Here is a 24,930-nt window from a genome sequence, read left to right as displayed (position 1 = left end):
CACACTAAATTACCTCACCAGGCCAATTGCATTCTTTCCAATAGTTACACTTATTCTTTATTTGTTAAGTTTTACATCCCAATCATAGCCCCTGTATGTTTTCTCTTAGTCCCATTCAAATGCCATCTCTTGTTACTTCCTCTCCTTCTCTAAGTAGAAGGAGGAGGTCTCTTTGGACCACCCTACCTTGGGACATCTAATCACATTAGGTCCAAATGAGTCATCTCCCACTAAATACCATGCAGTCCAGTTAAGGGAAAGGGATCCAACAGCAAGCAACAGAATCAGAGTCAGCTTCTCTCCAGTTGACCCACATGAAGACCAAACAGCACATCTGCTATAAATATGTAGGTGCACTAGGTCCAGCTCCTACACGTTCTTTGGTTGATGGTTCAGCCTCTTTGAGCCACCATAGGCCAAGGTTAGTTGAATCTATAGGTCTTCTTGTGTTGTTCTTGGCCCCTCCATATTGCTCACTTCTATATACCACTCTTCCACAAGATTCTCTGAGTATCACCTGAAGTATGGATGTAGATCTATGCATCCTTTTTCGTCTAAAGCTAGATAAAGCCTTTTAGGAGACAGTTATGCTAGGAAGCATAGCAGAATATCATCAATAGTCAGGGATTGTCTCTCTTACATGAGATATGTCATATATTGAACTTTGCTTAGCCAGTCATTGCTTGGCTGTCCCCTCAATCTCTTCTTCTCTCTTTATCTCAGCATGTCTTATAGGAAGAGCAAATTGTGAGTTGAAATTTTTATGGTTAGGTTGATCTACCTCTTCATCCACTGGAAGTCTCATTTAGTTATAGAAAGTGGCCATGCTACTAGGAGTCTCAACTAGAATCATCCCCATAACCTCCCTTGAACCTCCCCTGTCCCAGGTCTCCAGATTCTCCCAGAGATGCCCCCATTGATTGCCATTCTCACTTCCAGTTCTATCCCATGTTCCATTTCCCCACACCTCATCCCCTTCCCAGTTCGCTTCTTCACATACTGTCCCACACAGTTCTTTCTATTCTCCTCCAATGCCTATTTTGTTTCCTTGTCTGAGTGAGATTCATACATTCTTTCTTGGTACCTTGTTATTACTCAGTTTCTTTGGGTCCTTGGATTGTAACATGATTATCCTGTACTTCATAGCTAATAAGCAATTCAAGGTGAGTAAGCACCATGAATGTCTTTCTGGGTTTATGTTACTTCACTCAGTATGATATTTTCTATTTCCATCCAGTCCCTGCATATTTCATAATGTCTTTGCTTCTAATAGCTGCATACTATTCCACTGTGGAGATTACCACATTTTCTTTATCCATTCTTCAGTTAAGTGATATGTAGGTATTTCCAGTCCCTGGCTATTACAAATAAAGCTGCTATGAACATAGTTGGGCGAGTGTCCTTGGGGTATAATGGTACATCGTTTGAGTTTATGCCCAAAAGTGGTTTACCTGTGTGTTGGGACACTTCTTGAAGGTTCACTTCTTGAACCTCTACTTTAAAGGTTTAATCAGTTAGTTTAGTGTATCCCTTCAAGTCATTCTCAATTTTTTTCACCAAAGTTCTGCCTTCTTGCAACCATTGGATGCACTGCCCCATACAAAACAGCAGGGTGTATGCACTGCCCCATACGAAACAGCAGGGTGTATATAGACCATGTACAAATTCCTTCAATTTTTAACACCTATGAAGTTGACAGAATAGGGGCCCTTCTTCATTTTCATTTATTTGTAATAACTTCCTACAGAAGGATTTATATAAGGTATCAATATATCTCCAGACCCTCATGCCTAATGCACTTATTGAGTGTGTTTAGGACGCTATGTTTAATATTTCACATGTGCATCAATGGTGGAGCTGTATAATTGTGTGTCAGAATTCTGCCCATTCAATTCAGCAAATACCTAATGTATTCCTATACTATGCAAATTTCCCAACATACAGTTGTGAACAAAGTCAACCAGTCCATTATGTTCCTGCCATATCATTCTAGGGTTACAGGTACTTAAGATTAGGTCACTCCAAAATGTGGGTGCTACAACACTACTCAGTAGGGGAAAGAGGATAAACTCTGGGAAGTAGAGAAGGAGGGAGTGAGGAGGGGGAGGAAAAAGTGGGGCCAGTTCAAAAAGGGAGAAGATGGGGGAGAAGTACAGAGGGTCGGGAATTTGAAAGTAGGTGTGTAGCACCTAGTTTCTGGGAGAGGGGACACTGGGTGTAGCCACTAGAAAGTCCCAGATGCCAGGGACCCAAGAGGTTCCCAGGACCCAACAGGGAGAACATTAGCCAAAATTCCAAACAAAGGGGAAAGAGATCCTGTAGAGACCATATGCAGTAGCTAGGCATGGTCCCCAATTAAGGGATGGAACCAACCACCCACCCTCAAAATATTAATCCAGAATTTCTCTTGTGAAAAGAAAATTCAGGGACAAAGTGTGGAGCAGAAACTGAAGGAAAGGCCATCCATAGACTGCCCCACCTAGGAATCTATCCCATCTCGTGACACCAAACCCAGACACTAGTACTGAGGCCAAGAAGTGCTTAGGAGCTTGGTATAAATGTCCCCTGAGAGGCTTGGCCAGAACCAGATCAATACAGATGAGGATGCACAGAGCTAAACATTGGACAGAGTATGTGGACCCCAATAAGTAAGTTAGGGCAAGGACTATAGGAACTGAAGGAGTTTGTAACCTCAAGGAAGAATAACAATATCAACCAACCAGAACTCCCCAAGCTTCCAGGGACTAAACACAAACCAAAGAGTATACAGGGGGTACCTATAGCTCCATTGGATATGTAGCAGAGGATTGCCTTATATGACATCACTGGGAAGTGAGACTTTTGGTCCTGTGGAGACTTGATGACCCAGGTTATGTGAACACTAGGCCACTGAGGCAGGGGTGGGAGGGGAGTTGGGTGAGTACCCTCATAGAGGCAGAGTTGGGGAGGAGGGGATAGGGGTTTTGTGGATGGGAAACTGAGCAGGGGGAAAAGATTTCAAATGTAAATAAATAAAATAAGCAATTAAGAAATATTGGCTTCCTCTTGTCTTGAAATGTGCCACATTCTCATTATGTGTTTCTTCCTTTCTAGACTAAATTCTTGTTTCACCACTGTGCTTTAACTTAGCTTCAGAAAAACAACTGGTCAAATCCATGCTAACACATCTGTACCCATATGGTTCATTATCTGTGAAGCATTTCCCATAATGGATATTTCCCGTCCTGCTCTTGTGTTGTTAGAAACTTGGTTTCTTCTGGCACCTGTGGCCTGGCCTTGTATTCCTTATTGTCTCTTTCACTTCTGATCATGGCTAAGTTAACTCTGGGATCCATCCCTCCTCTCCTTGCCCTGTGCAAGCTTCCATTCCTGATGTCAACTATTTTCTAATATGATCAGCTGATATGTTTAACTCTTTTGACACTTATCTGTAGAATAAATATGAAAAGTGCTATCGTCCATGAATTTGAAGCTTTTTGCAAGAACCCTCACATAAAAAATGATGTATATTAAATACAAAGTAGTTTGTACTGTAATACTAAAATATTTTTAACCTATCTTACATATTTAACATACTTTTTAAAGAATAAAATTGTCACACATACCTTGAAGAATGAAAGAAAAATCAGTCCATTTATTAATCAATCACAGCTAATAATGTCCCGCATTGCTTCTGTCTGAGGACACTGTTATGAAAATGGTTTCTAGTCTACAGTTAAAATAGAGTCTCTGTTGATCTAATGCTTAGGAAATACTGTTCAGAGCACACATTCACAAAGCCTGTATGCTGCTCCCTGATAGAGTACCTTTACTTAGGTACATTATTGAATGCTTACCTCAGTGAGCATGCTTACAATCCCTGTATGCTACCCATTAATGTAATTTTATTCCATATATTTAACAATGAACATGAAATATGAACGGTTGAAACTATGTGACTTCCTTCTAAGTATGCCCAAGAAACAAAAGTGAAGAAAACTAGAAGTGGGTTTTGAAGAAATCAGAACATTTGAGCTTTACCAAGAAAAGTATATTATTCACTTGAATACTCTACATGATTCCTTCACTTTCATTAGAAATAAAACATGCTTCATAGAGACTTTAGAATGCTTAATTTCAAGCAAATTACCTAAGTGAATTTATAAGGATATAATTATTTTCCATTTACACAAGAGGCAGACTTTAATATTAGTATGAGATTAGACATTTAGAAGAAACCTAGACTACATTACTTTTGTGTACAATGTACCTTGCTCTACTAGGAGGACAGAATTCCCTCTATTAATTTTATTATTCATGTTTTTCCTTGACAAAAATTTTACATTTAATTCTATATTCAATTTCTCACATTTTAGTTGAAGTTTAAGTTGGCATTAAAAAATACAGTAGATTACTTCAGACAGAAAAATGTTAAATCTGTTTCATTTCTAAAAATATCTATACCTCTTTCCTAAAGAGCATACTTTTGCTTAAGTTCATTATGGCCTAATCACCACACTGTTCCTCTCCTATCTCTTTCTGTGCCATACAAGGGAAGAATGAATTTTTGCATGCTGTTTACATGGCCACTTTTTAGACAAGTTCTCCTTCATAGGTCTTGTCAGTTAAGTTTGCATGGAGGGGATGTTGCTTCAGATGAATAAGGGACACAGCTGACAGACAACATAGGAACTAGCTAATGGGCATAGGACACAAATGAAGAGCATAGAACAGCAAGTGAAGAATAGAATTATTCTCTGATTCTGCAAAAAACTACAGAAAAGTATTAAAAGTATTAATACCACCTCTGATAACCAGTCTTGTCAATTTTCTCCTTAGCTAGAATGACTGGTTAAGGAAGCCTGTAGACAAGATCTTGAGGAATTAAACCTCTTCAAGTGTTTGAACTAAATGTGCTTTTACATATTTTTACAAAAATTTCTAACACAACAACACAACATATCATTATTTTATATTGTGATATCATTCTATCTACCAAAATATATTTTTTTGAGAGAAAAGTTTTTTTTTTTTATTAACTTGAGTATTTCTTATTTACATTTCGAGTGTTATTCCCTTTCCCGGTTTCCAGGCAAACATCCCCCTAATCCCTCCCTCCCCCTTTTTATGGGTGTTCCCTCTCCATCCTCCCCCATTGCTGCCCTCCCCCAACAATCACGTTCACTGGGGTTCAGTCTTAGCAGGACCAAGGGCTTCCCCTTCCACTGGTGATCTTACTAGGATATTCATTGTTACCTATGAGGTCAGAGTCCAGGGTCAGTCCATGTATAGTCTTTAGGTAGTGGCTTAGTCCCTGAAGCTCTGGTTGCTTACCAAAATATTTTTTAAATTAATTCCTTAGAAATGTAAAAATACAATAAACTTTATAAAATGATATTATAGTGTTTTACTCTTTTGTATACACTAATGTGTAATTATAGTTAGTGTGATCATAGTATTATCTTTTAATTTCTGCTTGTGTGTAAGTCTTATCATGTGACATACACACAGATTTTAGGAGGTTGAGTCAGAAGCTAAAGCCGTGAATTTGTCAGCATTCTTTTTCTTGGTCTATGAGAAGGATGGTGAATGTGAGCACCTTTATCCCCAATGGATTATCGCTATAACTACTTGAAATCTCTCTCGTGGCATGCTTTACACAATGGTTAGAACTCATAGGTGTTAACTGCCATGAATGCTATTATTTGATGCATGTCAAACAGTCTAAAAGGATAGATAGGCATTTATGGACATCAGAATGAAAATTTTTACCAAGAATCTGATGTTATCCAACACTTTCAAAAAATTAATTTTTGAGTCTCTTTCACCATTCAGAACATTTGTTGATGGTTAGACAAGGTAAAGTGATAAAAATTTGCCTCTTGATGTAATCAAAATAGATCTGGCAATGCTTTTCAAGTCTACTTATGTTAGAAAATAAGTCTTTACATATGTATTGCATGTTTTTGTGTAGTAAGAAAAATATAAGCGTATCAATTGATTTTCTAATACCATATGGTTAACCCTGAAAACATAAATACAAATAACATTATAAAGAAAATGCAGGTAATATTTAGGGAATGCATGTGTATGTAAATATATGAATGCTGTAATTATTAGTAAAATAGAGGCCATAAATTTGATAAAGGATCAGAAGAGCTATGTGGGCTCTCTAGGGGAGGAAAATAAAGGGAGTCATTGTCATTACAGTCATTCATTCTCCTACGTTAAAGTTCAAGGGCTCTTAGGTAAAGCAGTAAACATTGTGACATTAGTCTCATACTTATGTGTCATTGTGGCTTGTCCACCTTAGGTCTACCAATTTATCAATCAGTAATAAGATAAGTTAATCGTCAGAGAATTATAAAACATATGTGTTTTATGGAATGTCATATGTCTTACACCAAAAGTATAAAGCGAAATATTTAAGTCTTGCACATATTTTGTTTTAAAGAAAGATAGGAAGACTGCATGTAAATGTCTGTGAGAAAAGAGAACAATTGAGCAGGAAGGCAGAAAATGTGCTGGAGTGGGAGAATCAACTCTTGCTTCAGAGATACTTAATGATCCACACCACGTAATTCACAAATTGGGCTACTTTTAATTTCTTTTTTTAAAAAAATCAGCTAAAAAATTCTAAGTTTTGGAAAATGAGATTATTAAAAAATGGAACTACAAATATTTATGTTTAAGGATATTTTATTTATGTTCATGTTCCTGTCTGTGGCAGTGAATGCATTGTATGTGATCAGGCCTAAAAAAAGCATTGAAGAGGAGTCAGATAACATAGATTCTGAGTTCTAGATGTTTGTAAGATGTTTGGCATCGAGTGCTGGGCCCAAAACTCAGTTTCTCAGCCTGTGCTATTAACTTGTGAACAATCTCTCCAACGAGAAAGCATTGGGATTTCTGAGTGAAAACAAAACAAAATATTAGCTCTTTTGTTTTCAACAAAAATCTGTCAGATTTTGAACATATTTTGACATAAACATATTTTGATCATCTGTTTCAAATATATCTTTCAGAAGAATTAATTTTAAGTGCAAATTTATTGGAAAGAGAAATACAGGTATTTTGGTTGATTATTAAAATATATAATTTTATACAATAGTCTGTTGAAATGATGGATGATAAACAGGTGTCTTAGGGTTTATTGCTGTGAACAGACACCAACCACGGCAACTCTTATAAGGACAACATTTATTTGGGACTGGCTTCAGTCCATTATCATCAAGGTGGGAGCATGGCAGCATCCTGCAGGCATGGTGCAGGAGGAGCTTAGAGTTTTATCTGAAGCATACTAACAGTATATTAGCTACCAGGAAGCTAGGGTGAGGGTCTTATAGCTCACACCCACAGTGACACACCTAGTCCAACAGGGTCACACCTACTCCAACAGGGCAACACCTTCTAATAGTGCCACTCCCTGGGCCAAGCATGTGCAAACCATCACATTCCATTCCCTGGCCCCCATAAGCTTGTTCAAACATGAGTCTATGGGGGTCATATCTAAACATAGAATAATGTAAAACACATTTAGTCCAACTTCAAAGGTCGCCATAGTCTATAGCAGTCTCAAAAATGTTAAACGTCCCAAGTTCAAGATCTCTTCTATGATTCATTTCAATCACTTAACTGTAATCCCCAAAACAAGACAGGGAAACAGCAGGGCAAACTCCAAACTCTGCATCTCCATGTCTGATTTCAAGGCAGTCTTCAGATCTCCAACTCCCTTTTCATCTTCGTTGACTGCAACAAACTTCATTCCCTGGACTGGTTCTACTCCCTGTTAGCAGCATTCCTCAGGAGATCTACTGTGGCTCTGGCATCTGGAAAATTGTGGGGTTTCCAAGCAACTTCAATGATACAGCTTCTTGTTTCATTATCTGGCATCTACACATGACCTACTGGGTCCTCCAAAGGGCTGGTGTCACACCTCCAGCTCTGCCCTCTGTAGCACTCTAAGCTCAGGATAATCCACAGTACCAGCATCTCCAATACCCAGGGGTCTTCTGCTGCAAATAGGCTTTGCAAATAGCGTCTAGCAGACTCATTGTGCCAAACCTTAACTCCCTTGCATGACCTCTTCAGTCCTGGGCTATCAAATGAAATTGAGGTTGCACTTTCACCAGTGGAACTTCCATGGCCTCTCACGGTGCTAAGCCTCAGCTGCGTTTCATGATGCCTTCATGCCTTCAAAACCAGTACCACCAGGGTCAGTCTTACATATTACCAGATATAGCTGCTGCAGGAGGTACAATACTGGATGTCTTTGGAACACAGATTCTTTGCACTCTCCCAAAACAGTTACCAGAAGATTTCACCTCAGTTATACTGGTCTTTTCCTAATTACTACAGATTTCTTAGCTTCACCAACCATCATCAATTGTCCCAGTAATTCTTTCTATTCTGGAGTCTAAAGTCAGAGCCACTTGGCCAAAGCTGCCTAGCTCTGTTGCTTGGTGGGCCTGGAACATGACCCCCTTGTTCTATTACATTATCACCAGCTTTCTGTTTTCCAACTCCTTCGGTGCCTAAGCTTGACTGGCCTGGAACTTGCTCTGTAGACTCACTATGAACTCAAGATTTGCACCCCTGTTCCCTAAGCACTGATATTAAAGGTGTGTATGACCTAAGCTCTTTATGGTCACTATGCCTCAAGATCTCCATGCCAAAATCCAGGTCAGAACCTAATGTCTTCAAGCCTGTAGTTCATTCCAGACATAGTCAAGTTGACCACCAGGCATAGCCATTACAATAGGTGCTTAGAAACATACAGATAAATGATAAATATGCAATAAATAGATTGACAGATGGTTATGTATGCAAATGTTTCTGCAATGATTTTTCTATGTAGGAAAATTTTCATTCTATCTTTGAGTGTATTTGTAAGCTCATGAAGACATTTACTTCTTCTTACAAATTAATCATGTTTTCTGTGCTTTCCTAACACATTTTTTTTGGCCACAGAGGAATATAAATAATGAAGCTAAAACTAAAATATGTGATTAATACCTTGCTTAAAAACATGGTTCTTAAGTTCTATCCATTTCCCTGCAAAATTCATGTCTTTGTATTTAATAGCTGAATAATATTCCATTGTGTAGATGTACCTTGTTTTCTTTATCTGTTCCTCAGTTGAGGAACATGTAGGTTGTTTTCAGTTTCTGGCTGTTACAAGCAAAGCTACTTTGAATAAAGTTGAGCAAGTTTCCCTGTGGTGTAGTGGGGCATCTTTTGGGTATAAGCCCAGGAGTAGTATAGTTGGGTCTTGAAGTACAACTATTTTCTACCTCTTTGGTGCAAATATATAGCTTGGTGTTCATGTGGTTCCCCTAACAAGTGGCGTGGGGGCTGTCCGATCTCTGTTCTGTTCCATGGGATCCCTTTCCCCTGCTACTTGGACTACTGTTTGAACCTCAGTGGGAGACAATATGCTTAGACCTGCTGGGGAATTGATGCCCCAGGGTGGGGTGGTACCCAAGGTGGGTGCTCTCTTCTCTGAGGAGAAGGGATACAGGTAAATCCAGGTGGAACTGCAAAGGGAGGAGGGAGGGTGGATGTGATCAGGATATAAAGTGAATAAAAAAATGAAACTATTTTAAAGGTTTAAAAAATATTTCTTTTAGATTCATGATAAGCTCTCTGATAAAATTACATTTAAATATATTTGCTATTTTAAATCTAGGACAATTACAACTTAAATTAAACTCCTGTGTCTACATTAGGTATCCTGCATAAAGTAGTGCCTAACTTCCTATAAGAAAAGCTTAATTAGTGTTACTTGAATATCCAAAATATGAAATACATTGTTTGGCCAGGCTACACTTTCTTGTTAATGCAAAAATATAGGCCACTATACTAATAAAAACAATGACTAGAAAAATAAAGGCTGGTGGAAATACTGATTTAACCATCCAGATGATTACTCATAATTTTTATTTGAAATTATTTAAATTATTCATTATTTAAAATGCTATTTTGTGTGATATGTAATATTTGAAAATGATAATTTGCATGCTGTGGTCTCACATTCTGGTCTGGTTTTATTTTAAGCACATACAAACACAAACATACAAAACCACACACACAAAAACACAACACACGCACATGCATGCACACATATATTCATTCTACTTACAGAAGGAATCTTGATTTAAAGCTATTTAAATACCCATCAAGAAAGTAGAATATTATATGGTTGCTTATATCCATAAATGTCTTATAAACAGAAAGATTTAATAATTAAAAATTAAGATTGTAATATGATTTGAGATAACTGTCAACTACAATTTCACAATTATATCTTATAATCTTTGATTAAATTTGCTATATTTTATATTTCCTAATTTTCGATTTGTTGAACAAAGAAATGCAACCACTAATGTTATTTATAATGTGAAGTCATAGAGTTAATGTCTTGAAAAATTAAGTTAGATAAATATGGTAACTTACCTTTAAAAACTTATGAATGCTTTCCAGTAGTTTATATAATATTTTCCAATAATAGAAAGTCAAAATACCTACTTCTGTTAGGGAATGTATATATAGATATAATTGGTTGTGTATGTGCATATGTGTGTATGTCTGTGAATGTGTGCATGTGTGTGTATGTGTGTCTGTATGTATTTAAAATTTTAAGACATAGTCAATATTTATACATCTTAATTTGACTACCCATTTAAGGCTATAAAACAAAGCTCACTCTGAAGACTTTCTAATGCAAACACCTGGGAAGGTTGTTTCTTTTTCTGTGTATATTTTTAACACTTGCATCTGAGAAAAGAGTTAGGAGGTAAATACATGATATGTGATATTATATCATGTTCTAAATGTGTGTGGTAATGTTAGTGTAGACACCAATACTGGATTCAAGAAATGAATGATATTAGGGACCTTGTGTCCTGATGTTCTTCAAGAAAACCACACACAGGTCTTTCCATAAACATGTTCCATGACTTCTTATATGAAAAGTAAAGTTTAAGAAAATGTGTTACACAAATGTTTGCAGTCAACCATCGGACTGAACATTGGGAGCCCAATGGAGGAGTTAGGGGAAGGACTAAAGGAGCTGAAGCGGTTTGCAACCCCATAGGAAGAAGAACAATATCAACCAACCAGACCCTCCCAGAGCTCCCAGGGACTAAATCACCAACCAAAGTATACACATGGAGGGACTCATGACTGCAGCTTAATATGTAGCAGAGGATAGCCTTATCTGGCATCATTGAGAGGGGAGACTCTTGGTCCTGTGGAGGCTTGATACCCCAGTGTAGGGGAATGCTATGGTGGTGAGGTAAGAGTGGGTGTGTGGATGGGGGAGCACCCTCAAAGAAGCAGGGGTGAGGGGTTGTTGAATAGGGGGAGTTTAAGGAGAGGAAACTTTAAAGGGGGATAATATTTTAAATGTAAATAAATAAAATAGACAATAATATTTTCAAAAAAGAAAAAGTGTTATAGAGGAAGGAAAGAGTAAATAAATTATTAGTGTTTGATATGTATGCTAAGCTTTCCTATTTTCAGGAAAAGAACCATAGCTCTTATGTCTTTCTTTTCAGTGTATTTTACTTCAGCACCTAAATAATAATCTGATATCAGTTCTACAGGGTTTTGCAATGTTTTAAGACAGGCTTCATGTGTAAATGTTGTGTTAGGTAAACTGCCTTTGTTTAAAAAGTCTAATTGGTACTCAGTAGAAGTCATTCACATCACCTGTTAGAGCCAAAGGTTTGTTGTAGATTGTCTTTGCAAAGCCCTGTTTGGGTCCCATCAAAAGACAAAATATGTACAAACATGTGAACAGACACTTAAATCATATGGCTTAAAGTAAATGACTCATTTCAGAATGAACTTTTAGAAATTGATATCTCATTTTCTAACACATTGGTAAAGAAGCATAATGTCCAACATGATAGTATCATATTTAATATACACATAATTATATATTTAAGAATATTCTCCCACATTAAACTGAGTCATTCGTACAATAATTAAAATCAGGAAACACATAATATTGTTCAAATATTTATACAAACTAGAAATCTCAAAAATATGATTCTATATTTCAGAAATGATTGCATGGGTCAAAAATTATTGTTTGATCTATCTAATCACTCACCTTAATAAAATACTAGTATTTACTCAATAAATATATAATGATATGTTTAACACATGTGCCATTTATATGTTAATTAAATTTGCTCACTGCCTCTCTCATATGCTCAGCAGTGGATAGTTTTTCAATGTAGACAGAAAATGAATGACAAGTGTTACAGAAGCCAGGTCAGAGTGTATTAGTATAATTCATGTCAACACAAAAGATCACTGATAAAGAACTCCAGATCATGTAGGTCATTCTTCTGTGATCTTCAACAGGGAGACTTCTCAGCTAGAAAGAGTAATACCAGCCTGTCACAATTACTGGATGTGACAGCATCATGCTTTCTTTGTTAAAATATTAGCTCATACATAGATTAACATGTCTTATAACTTCATCTTTCATGGAAGGCCTAGGGACTATATACAAGTTAAACAAAATCATCACAACTGATGAGGTAACATGGCTATATTTATCTATCCACTTGTGTATATGAAAATACTTTGTATATTAAATTTGTGTATGTACATAGTCTCTATAACTGTGCATAAAATCTGTTTCATACTTAAACGTGTAATGTGACACACTTTTAATACATACACAGTCTTTTTGCAATTACAAATAAGAACAAAAGATAAGTGGCTGTATATCTAGTTAGCTTTATAGTCATTCATTAGTTTTTTTACTTAACTTGAATCAGTGTATTTTCATATTTTTAATTAGTCAAATATTTATAGTGAAGAGACAAGCTAGTTTAAAACACATACCTGTTTTCATGAGGAATTGTTAGAATAATAAAATAATGAATAAAGTCATTAACAATTATTAATGAAATAATGTATGCTCAAAGGGAAATTACCTTTAGACTACAGGCTTTCAATAGTGTCAAAAACCGCATGACATTGTGATTCCTCTTAGGTGCAATACAGAAGCCACAATCTTTTGTTATTTGGGACAAGGACATTCCAGTGAAGGCCAGGTCTCTTGCTCTTACTGTGACACTTGACCCATGTCAAATATGTGGCCCATAGCTGGTTCTGAATCCTTATTTAAAGAATACATGTAGTTCTTGTACTAAAAAATATAAACTTAGAAACCATCAGAGGTCAAATGAGATATGCATTACAAAAACCTCTGTCTGACAGAACACTTGTATTTCATCATATATTTTAAGAAATGTGACTTGGTTCATTTTTCTATGTTCATAACGACCTGATTGTGATAGTTGAACACACATATGTCTCCGTAACCTTCCCTAGTCACTGTGCAGGCCTGGAAGGATGCACAGGAGCACCCTAAGCCTACCCTTGTATCCCATACCCAATGCATGACAAACCACTGTAGCGCTAAATCTCAGGTTATCTATTTGTTTCTTCACCTCCACTCCCTGCTCCTCTCCTTCTCAGTGCCTTTGTAAAGTCTGCAAGTCCCCAGGGGTTTGCACCCTTCACTTCCCCTCCCTGCTTTCTCTATCCCTAGTCGCTCTATGAGGCCTGCAAGTGACTGGGGCTTTCTACCATTCCTCTGCACCACCCGCTCCTCCACTACTCAGTGCCAATGTAAATTCTTCAAGGGCCTGGAGATCTGCACCCTTCACCTCCACCCTCTGCTTCCATAGTCCCTTGCCTAACAGACAGCTCAGAATTTTGTGCTCCTTTGTCCGTCTGCCTTAGATTCTATATGTAAGTGAAGTCATGAATCATGTTGTTTTGAGTGTCTGACTTATTTTATGAGTATAATGCCCTCAAGATGCAACCATACAGTGGATTTGAATATAAGAAAACAATAACAAACTGGAGTCTAACCAATTTATTCATAACCTATTTACATGCTGTCTTTAGTACTTCTTTTGCTCATAGGTAGGCTTATTCTGTTGCTGACTATATGAGACTCAGGATTCATGATTGAACACTTTCTTGACAGGCATTCAGTCTACAATACAGATAGCAGAAAAAAACGGGATTTGAAATCAATCAGTATGCACTAGAAATATCTGTGCTTAACTATTATTTTACAAACAAACAACTGTTAAGTGTGAACTGTGAGATTCCCTGCCATCATTCTAGAGGGCATGATAGAAATTTCTTAGGTAATGCTTCAATGTTTTAAGAAAAGTTTCTTGTCATTTCAGAAACTTGCGTATGCCTGAATTCTATGTGAATACTATTGGGTACACTATTATAAAGGTTATGAAACCCTATTCGGAATTGGGGAACAAAAAATGCAAAAAGTCAGAAACAATTAAGTTGACAATAGAACTTGAAAATCTGTCTAATCTGGGAGTGAGCCCTCACAAATGTCTGAGTATATCTGATTTACTGACACACACAAAAATATTCATTCTCATAACTCTTACTATGTATTAACCACTATACTATAAATTCTAAAAAACAACAAGTACATAAACCTGTCTGCAGGATGCTCTTCCTGCAACAATATCCCGAAGTACCATTTCTCATTGGCACTTGAAAGTTGTGAAGATCCATCCATGCTCAGTGAGTGCCCTGTATTTAGGGAAGTATACTGTAGTGAATATAGTGGCATCGTTAGATGGAAGAATACAGTTTTCAAGAAATGTTGCCAGAGTTCATGAAACTTTTTGTGTTATTGTTTAATAGAAACATTCACTTTTTTCTAGGAGCAATTTTTGATGAATCTGCTAAAAAAGATGATGAAGTATTCCGCACAGCAGTTGGTGACCTCAACCAGAATGAGGAAATCTTACAGACTGAGAAAATCACATTTTCAGTGACATTTGTGGATGGCAACAACCCTTTTCAAGCTGTTCAAGAAGGTAAGCCCACCAGTGGACTACTGTTTATTTCGATTATACTATTATTCAGTAAAATGGTAATGAAAATAGACCCATGGACAGCAATTCAATATAGGTTTCACTCTGTGCCATCGCAGCTAATTAGATATTACTTCTACAGAGAGTTCTTACCATGCAAGTTGTTATTCTCTATTCATGTTCTGAAGGCCTGTCATGTGAAAAATTATTCTTTGGATTGAAATACAATGTGAAAGAGGACATGTAATTTACAGTCAAGATCTCTATGGCATTGTTGTTGGAAGTGTAACTTGCTTGTAAAATATAACTTTCTACCAGATATTTGCTTAGGATTTCTCTGCAATTCCTGCTGACTTGAGTGTTGTTACAACTTGCAATGGCATGTCAGGTGTGCAGATACACTGCTTCAAGGAAAACCTTTAGACACGACCCACAAATCAGTGGGGTTGTACTGTGTTTCTGGTGTCCAAACTCTGGCTCTATTTATCCGCACAAGTTTTCAGACATTAAAGCAGAATCTTTTCTTTGCCATTCTCATGAGAGTGAATTAAAGTTCTCATTGACAAAAGTAATCTGCAATGGTATTTCTCAGATTAGTGGAATTCTCTGTTTGAGTCTGATAATCTAATTAAGCGCTAATACCCTTCTTTGCTAAAGCACTCCTTGTTGGGGAATCATTTCTTTATGTTTGCTAAGAATCTAGATTTATTTTTGCCATTTCCTACATAGTTAAATGATGAAACATAATTCCTGCCGTGATGATATTAAGAAATGGAAGATTTGAAAGTTGCTGAAGGCATGGTGATGAGACTTTATACATCGGATTAGTGTTCTTTAAAGAGGTAAACGGGATGCTTCTCACTTTGTCCTCAAAGGACACAAAAGGAGACAGTTTCCGTGGAACAAAAACTAATATACAGCAGGCATGTAGTCTGCTAGCCCTCTGAACTTCGCCTTCTAGCATTCAGAACTGTGAGCAGTGACTTTCCAGTCTTTGTGAGTTACCAATTGAAAGTTGTTTTGTTATAACATTTTCACAGGCTAAAACATTGATCTGTTTTATATTTTATTGTGACTACACTTTTAGGATAATGAAGGTCAGAGTAATCTAGTCAAGCATCTTGTTTTTGTGAAACATTAAATCAGATTTGGAAGAAGAAACAACAAAACCATATTGGAAATAGTAATTAGTTTGACAGGAAACAGTGTTAAGAGCTGATACTGGAAGGATGAGAAAAAAGCCCCACATGTTTGGAACATGGATTACTTTTATCTACTACTATAACGTTTTGATGTGTGTATTATTTTATAAATGACTCATATGCAGATATTTACTTCTGTTCATAGATGGGAAATGACATGAGTGTTCTAAAATGTTCTTTATTGTTGACTGCTGATTGGATAGTATAAGTAACAGTGATTAAGAATCAACTATTTTCAAAGAAAACTAAAAAGTATGTTTAATGATATAATAGTTTTTTATTTTAGTATCTACAAATTAATGCAAGGCCAAAAATAAAAAAAGGCATCTAAATATTTTTGCATTAAAGTTGTAGTTTCACCGTGAATAATTTCTATGTTGAAAAATCACTTATCAAAGCATTTATAACAAGTCCACTTAATATTGAATCGATAAAGGAGTTGAAAAATACTTTAAAATTTGAGGAAGATATTCAAAGACTTATAGAATGTATATTCTCCCAGAGTCATGTTCTCATTGAACTCTTCAGAACTTATTTCGTCACCTAGTGCTCCTGTGATCATGACTAGAGCAGAAAACAAAGATGTCTGATCCATGTATCTTCCAAGTCTTCTCGCCAAATCAACCTAACAAAATGCACTGGAGTTTTAAGCATCTACCTTGCTTGAAAAAGTAGTTGAGGGTAAACGAAAGCAATGAAGCAGATGGGAGCAATGCTTTTCTTTTAGACCATGCTTTGTGCATCCATCCTTCTCTTAGCTCAGTTCTAGAAACAAAAATATTTCTCAACAGAATTGTAAGACTTGAAAGAAGTTGTTACACTGAAAGCAAATTGGGAGAGGTAATAAGTTGTCCAGATGGAGTTCCCTAGATATCTTACAAGGATGAAGGAGCTTGACAGATTGCCTGAGTGGTGTCTGATACTAACAAGATGTTCTGGACCAGTTATTTTGATGGTCTGCTCTGAGTGCTGAACCCGAAACAAGTTACAGCTTTAGAGAAGCTTGTTGCCACTGTTTTGTATCTAGAAAGATATGGATTTATTTTACAAGTACAAATAATTATTTCAAGACATACTATAAAAAATATCATTTAAAAATATCCCATAGAAACTATGCAGGATAAATGAAAAGATGAACCAGTTAGGAAGTATCATTTCCTTAAATGGTAACAAAAAGTTTAGGGGAAAAACTATGTCAATAAAGATCCCATTGTGTGTGTGTGTGTGTGTGTGTGTGTGTGTGTGTGTGTGTGTGTGTGTGTGAAAGAGAGAGAGAGAGAGAGAGAGAGAGAGAGAGAGATCATCTCTTCTTAGCTATACTATTAAAATCTATTTAAAATAAGTTTAATTTTACCAATTTGTAATAAGGTATGAAAAATTCAATGGTATTATTTTTATCATTTACAAATCATTTCTAAAGATTTTACACAATTTACTATAAGTTTACACCTTTACATTCTTGAGAATACAGCATCATTAAGAAAGTAGAAATCTGGTAAACAATGAATGATAAGAGAGATCAAACAGACAAACTTGTTACTCAAAAGACAAATGAGTTCTGATAGTGACCTGTACCTTATTTTAAAATTCCATTAGCATAACCACACGAAGAGTAGATTTAGGGCTAGGATGTCAAAATACTTATCCTACTATGCATAGAAAGAAGCATTCAGTTCCTCAGAGTCACAAAAAGATATTTTGAAGGGCCAGTTTTTCACATGTGATTTGTTTCATTGCTAATAGTTAATAATGAAAAACTGTATCAGTGAATTCGAGTTAATGTGGAGATCATACTCAATGACTGACATTGTTCTCAAGCATTGCTGTAGGAGCTCAGGATTAATATTTTATTGTAAAGTTAACTTCTAAAAATTTGTATCTGTTATTTTTTTTCTTATAAAGAAATTGATTTAATTGGGGCTAGCTTACAGTTTGCAGGACTTTTGTCTATTATCCTCACAGTGGAAAGCATGACAGAGCGCTGGCAGATATGGTGACAGAGAGGAGCTGAGGACTCTACATCCTGACTTGTAGGCAACAGAGAGAGACCACATATCACTTACAAAACAGGGTTAACTCTATATTCTTTGATAATCATTGATCATTTTGATTGTATTTCTCATATTATAACTATAACCTTAGTTATATGCATCTGAATGAGCAAAAGAGAAACATTAGATTCTAACAAAAGTAGTTTAGAATTTTCTTTCCGTAAATCGTTTCCTTACTTCTGAGTATATGTTATAAATTATTACTTTTATATAATAAATTATTCAGTAGTAACCAAGTTTTTCAAACTTTAACAGAGGATTGTTCCATGCTTTATTTTTTGTTAGTTTTTAATATTTTGTGTTATATTTTGATAACTAAGAAAAAGGATTTTTCTGCTTCCATATGGCACATAGCAGGACAAAAAAAACCACATATATTTCTAAAGCAGCCAGTTAACTATGTGTGAGTGGAAATTTAAATCAATTAAAATGTTCAAAATGTGATTTAAGCTACTATGATTTCAGGACATAAATTAATTCTTATAATTCTTTTATAATACAAGCATATATCAGCAATGAAGAAACAGGAACTTAAGATCATTGGAAGTTTTATTTACTGCATTAAATCCAACAGTAAAAACAGATACACACAAATACACACTCAAACACTTGTGCATCTATAAGATTTCGGAAATATTGTAGAGAATTAAAAGGTTGAAAATGTTTGTGTTTGTTTTGTTTTTACGTGAATGTTTTATACCCAGAGCAGAGTATAATGGGGAGACTTCTGGTCTGAATGATAAACACTTACACTGTGTAAATCACTCATTCTTTCAGGCTTGGAATACCTTAGCAGTTAAAAAAGAAAAGTTGAACAAATGCATGGTATATTATAAAGGCAATCTGACCCTATGATTTTATGGCTTCTTAATATATTTAAGGTGTTTAATTTATTCTTAGAGAAGGCTTTCCATTTCTGGAATTGCTTCTAGTTTTCCTGTGATTGATTTTTAAATAAATCATGCCGCCTCATCACCTGAGTCATCACAGTACAAAGAGCGTGTCATCGTCACCATTTTCAAGGAATGGTCTGTTGTTAGGTAGATTTGAACAAAAGGTTGATGGCTACATTTCCTGTTTCCTCTCCCACCAGAAATCGTTGCTCCTGTGTATCAAATCACAGACATATTAGTAATTTCATTTCTCTATGGACAAAATACCTATCCAGTGCAACCTAATTTATGAAAGGCGCATGGTAATTTTAGACAGATTTCAGCTCATCATGGAGGGGAGGGAAATGCATCAGGAACAACTATTTTTCAGGTAATGGCAGATTGTGCTGAAGTAGCTACAAGGCATCAGATCACAGCTGGGCCATAGAGGTGGGACCTTAATATTTAGAGGCCCATATAAAGTGCCTACTTCCTTCGGTTTGTGTCACCTGAATGATAACATCAACAGGATACAAAGTCAGGAAGTAAGTATTTGAGAATAATCTGTGTGTTATTCTACATAAAACCATAGCAACATAAAAACACCTACTATGAAAAACACTGATTACTGAATCAGTAATAGCTATTCATATTAATTCTTGACTGAGAATGATATACTTCTGCTCACAACAGGTGAGGATTTATTAGAAAATGTAGTATTAGGAGTATCTCACTAGAAACTGCCTGTAAAATCCTGATATATATGTTTCTTTTTATGTGAGATTTCTGGAAGGATTAATCATTGTTCACTGATATTTAATAGCAAAATTCAACTAGAAGCATTTCATATAATTACTCTTATCTAAATGGTACCAAAAAATACTTCAAAGTGTAGTGAGAATAAGGACATGATCATACTCTAGTCACAAAAGACTATTGAAGAAATTGTCAAATTACCATGAACTATTGAAAAACATAGTGAGTTTTAGTGTTATTATAAACAATATTAAGTTCATGGGAGTATTTAGGGAGTGTATATATTATGCATATATCTAAGCATATAGGTTATGCACATATCTATGTTTCCATGGTTTACCAAGTTATATTTCATTGTCCTATTAAGTAAGAAAATTAGATCAGTATAAAGTTGGATATTAATAATACTGATCTCAACTTTTAATTCTAAACCTATCCTTGGTTGTCAACATAATAGCTATTTTGATGACCACCGCCATTGATACACTGCCTGTTGTTTACATTTGCCTCCCAGGTGGCTCTGAATCCACATAGTTGTCATGGTACTTTTTCAGGTGGACACCCCAGCTGGATTCTTACTGCTGTGATGGTAAAGATAAAGGAGCAATGTTTCCTGCCCCCTAACTTTCGTGTTTAGTTCTCCTAGTTAGCACAGGAAGATGAAAATTAGATTTGTAGGCTAATTTATTTGACAAATAATAGTAATGTCGCAACCTGTATACTTATGGTCTGGTAGATTTAAAATACCTTGTTACCATTTCTGGGAAGCACAGAAAGCCCATGGAGAGCAAATTACAGCTTTCTGATGATTTGTGTGGGCTTAATACAATCAGGGAAGTAAATAAGACACTGAGTCATAGCTAAATGGGATTCAGTTGTGGAGCGTCAGAGTGTAGAAGAATGATGTACACGAAGGTCAAATAGAGAATGAATTCAAAGAAATTTTTCTGCTTGCAGAGACGGCTCATCGCTGGTATTTGAGGTTGTTTCTGCCAGGATTGTTTAAAAGGTTATCTGACTGGACTTTGCACATTTTCAATCTCACTTTTCATGGGGGAATATTAACTCTTAACCATCTTCACTGGTTTCTTTGCATTCTCAGTACTAATCATTCTTAATAACACATGATATCATGGTATTTTCTAGGAAAAAAATCACATCACATTTTAAAACACATACTTGTTTTTGGGAGGATTGGATAGACTTTGTTAAACTATAATTTCAAATATAAATAACTTCAAATATATTATCCATTAAAAATATATTCCAGAATGAAAATGAAGTATTTGTGTTCACAATGTTTGTGTATGTGTGTGTGTGCGTGTGTGTGTGTGTGTGTGTGTGTGTGTGTGTGTGTGTGTGTATCTGTGTCTGTGCCTGTGTCTGTCTGTGTTTTAGGTGCAGAAGAATTCACATCAGTGTGACTATTTTGCAAATAAAGCAAAAATACCAAACAGAGACTTTTTAAAGTTTTTTATTGATTCCAAGAAGATTCTGTATTTTTTTTAATTTTATATTACTCATTAATTAGATATATTACTATTATTTTGACAAAAGACATAAATGATAAAACTGAACAAGAAAACTTTTATTTCGGCTCATGAGTTCTAGATGTTTTGCTTCATTTACAGCCTCCTTGTTTACAGACCTGACAAAGGTAGAATCCAGAGTAGAAACATCAGGATAAAAATACATTGAGATTAAGATTGATAGGTAATATACTCATAGAACTTTTTGTATGCATACCAGAAATGTATCTTTCCATATTAGGCCCCAGATCCTAAGATTTTAGGATCCTATTATTCCCATGACATTAAAAATCCAATAACTAATCTGATAATGACAGATAAGCTTATATGACTGGTTACTTTCTCCATACCTCATTACTAAAAATTACTGAGCTAGGGAACTAGTATTCAACACAAGAGTTTTTTTGGGAAACACTTTGCTATCATAATCTATAATGGAATATTTGTTATGTAAAATAAAACAACTTGTAGTGATCCCCTGTGGATGTCCCTGGGTAGACCAGTGTGGTATACAACAGGGGCTTCCCCTTCTCTGAGGTAAAAAAAAAAGAGGAAATGAGGGAAGAGAATTGTGAGGTTAGAACTGGGAGAAAAGGAGGGGGGCATGATGGAGATGTAAAATGAGTATGTAAATTAGCAAATGAAAAAAATTATCAGTCTAAACTTTTCAAGGCAGAATGTAAAGCTGTATTTGATTACTTCAAATGAAAAATTACTTCTAATTTTGTCAAGTCAACATCTACTCATTCACTCAAAATTCAGTAAAGACTCCATCTCCATAGAAAGTGGCTAGATTTTTAGTTTATTTCACCATTCTTGAAAATATTTAAAGCTTAAATATTGGGGGAAATCCATTTTATGGAAAATATGGGATTCCTAAAATGTTTAATTTTTCATTGTCCCTTGTGTTGTAATAGACTTTTTAATGGAATGATTACAAAAACCATGAAAGTGTATAGACATGAATCAAACATATTTTATGTAAACATCTAAGAACTTTATAGCCACCTAAGGGAATTATACAAAGGAACTATAAAAAGTTAGAATTTTGTTTTATGCTAGCAACAAACCACTGAACTGAGAATGGGCCCCACGTTGGAGGAATTAGAGAAAGTAATGCAAGAGCTAAAGGAGCTTGCAACCCCGTAAGAACAGCAATGCCAACCAACCAGAATTCCCAGGGATTAAACCAGTACCCAAAGACTATACATGGAGTGACCCTGGGCTCCAACTGCACAGGTAGCAGAGGATGGCCTTGTTGAGCACCAATGGAAAGAGAAGTCCTTGGTCCTGCCAAGGTTGGACCTCCAGTGCAAGGGAATGTCAGGGGGAGGCGGTAAGGGGGGTGCATAGGGAGGGGAACACCTTTATAGAAGAAGGGGAGGAGGAGGGGACTGGAGACTTATGGACAGAAAACCGGGAAAGGGAATAACATTTGAAATGTAAATACAGAAACATTCAATAAAAATTTTTGTTTTAATTTAAAATAGTGAGATAATGAAACCAAGTGGGCAATAACATAAACATGCAAGTGATATGTGTGTGTGTGTGTGTGTGTGTGTGTGTGTGTTTGATAAAAAGTGTACTTTCTATTTTTTCTTTTTTATTTGATATTCTATGTATTTACATTCCCCTTCCTAGTTTCTGCTCTGGAAAACCCCATTTCATCCCACTCCCCCTGTTTCTAGGAGGGTGCTTCCCCACCTACCTACCCACTCCCATCTCTGGCATTTGCCTACACTGGGAAATCCAGACTTCACAGGACCAAGGTCTTCTTCTTCTATTGATACCAGACAATGCCATCCTCTGCTACATATGAAGCTGAAGCCATGGGTCCTTCCACATCTACTCTTCGTTTGGTGTTTTAATTCCTGGAAACTCTGGGGGTTCTGTTTGGATGATATTGTTGTTTTCCCTATGGGGTTGCAAAGTCGTTCAGCTCCTTCAGTTCCTTCTCTAACTCCTCCATTGATGTCCTCTTTTCCAGTCAAATGGTTAGCTGCAACCATCCTCATCTGTGTTAATACGGCTTTGGCAGAGCCTCTCAGGAGACACCCATATCTGGCTTTTGTCAGCAAGCACTTCTTGGCATCCACAATAGTTTCTAGGTTTGTGTCTGTATAGGTTATGGATCCCCAGAGCAGTCTCTGGATAGCCTTTCCTTTAGTCTCTGCTCCACATTTTGTCCCCATATTTCCTTTAGACAGGAGCAATTCTGGGTTAATAATTTAGAGATGAGTGTGTGGCCCCATCAACTAACCGGGGCCTTGCCTAACCTCTGGATATGGTTCTCCCTCCCCTTTGTTGGGCATTTCAGCTAATCTCATTCTTGTTGGGTCCTGAAAGCCTCTTGGTTCCTGGAATCCAGGACTTGCTGGGGGCTATTCTCCATTCCCTATTGCCCCACACCTCTATTAAAATTCCTGACCCTCTGCATATCATACACATCTCCTCCCATAACTGATTCTGCATGTTTCCCTTCCCCTTCCTCTCTTCCTCCCAAGTCCCTCCCACGCTCTACCTCTTGTGAGTATTTTGTTCCCCCTACTAAGAAGGGCTGAAGCATTCACACTTTGGTCTTCATTCCTGAGCTTCATAGGGTCTGTGAGTTGTATCATGGGTATTCCGAGCTGTTTTCCTAATATCAACTTATCAGTGAGTACATATTATGTGTGTTCTTTTGAGACTGGGTTACCTCACTCAGGAGTTTTTCTAGTTCCATCCATTTGCCTAAGAACTTCATGAAATCATTGTTTTTGATAGCTTTTCTGTGTCCACTCCTCTGTTGAATGAAATCTGGGTTCTTTCCAACTTCTGGCTAGTATAAATAAGGCTGCTTTGAACACAGTGGAGCATGTGCCCTTGTTATATGCTGGAACATCTTTTGGGTGTATGCCCAGAATTGGTATAGCTGGGTCCTCAGGAAGTACTATGACCAGTTTTCCAAGAAAGTGCCAGACTGATTTCCAAGTGCTTATACCAGCTTGAAATCCCATGAACAACAGAGGAGTGTCACTGTGTCTCCATATCCTTCACAGCTTCTTCTCTCACCTGAATTTTTTATCTTAGCCATTATATTTTCATGGGCAGTGTAGCGATGGAAAAAATAAGAAAAAGATAATATTTAAGACAAATTTGTGTTCTTTAGAAGCTTCTAGGAGAAAGTGTGGGTAGCATTTCAGTATGTTGCATATGGAAAGTTATACATGATGTAGTATTTGTGTTTCAAAACAAGATTATCTTATGAAGCCTTAAGGTTTGTTCTGTTTATTATAAATGGTCATGACAATGGACTCATCATTGCTTATTAATGTCTCACCTGGGTGATTGTCCGTACTCTAGACTCCTTTTGAATATTAGATTATTTAAAGCAAAACAGTAATGCTGCTGCAGTGTTAAAAATGTCAGATCTATTGGATCTCTTTAGGTTTCAGATCCATATCTCTGGTTTTGAGCATAGTTCTAAAAATATTTCTGTTTATCACCTAAACCTTAGTCTTTCTAGGGAAAAGAAAAAAAACCAACAACAAAATAAATTAGAAGATTGATGTCATTCAGGTTTTCTCATTTCTAATGCAGAGCAATCCATACAAATATATTAATAGTTCAATAATTAATAATATGGAAGCCTAAGGATGAACCCTCATTTTGTG

The 24,930-nt window shown here is 36.3% G+C and overlaps 1 protein-coding gene across 2 annotated transcripts in view; it reads left to right on the top strand.

Annotated features, from left to right (window-relative positions):
* The window catches only part of Grid2 (glutamate ionotropic receptor delta type subunit 2), a 1,431,657-nt gene that overhangs the window by 248,530 nt on the left and 1,158,197 nt on the right, over window positions 1-24,930 (top strand). For both annotated transcript variants that reach the window (XM_032906395.1, XM_032906394.1), the window contains exon 2: window positions 14,715-14,870. In XM_032906395.1, the coding sequence (XP_032762286.1) occupies window positions 14,715-14,870 (156 nt within the window). The remainder of the gene's footprint in view (window positions 1-14,714; window positions 14,871-24,930) is intronic.

This window comes from Rattus rattus, chromosome 6 (assembly GCF_011064425.1).
Source record: "Rattus rattus isolate New Zealand chromosome 6, Rrattus_CSIRO_v1, whole genome shotgun sequence".
NCBI classification, from domain to species: Eukaryota; Metazoa; Chordata; class Mammalia; order Rodentia; family Muridae; genus Rattus; species Rattus rattus.
The sequence above is the reverse complement of the archived record's forward strand: the minus strand, read 5'-3'. Positions and strand labels throughout refer to the sequence as shown.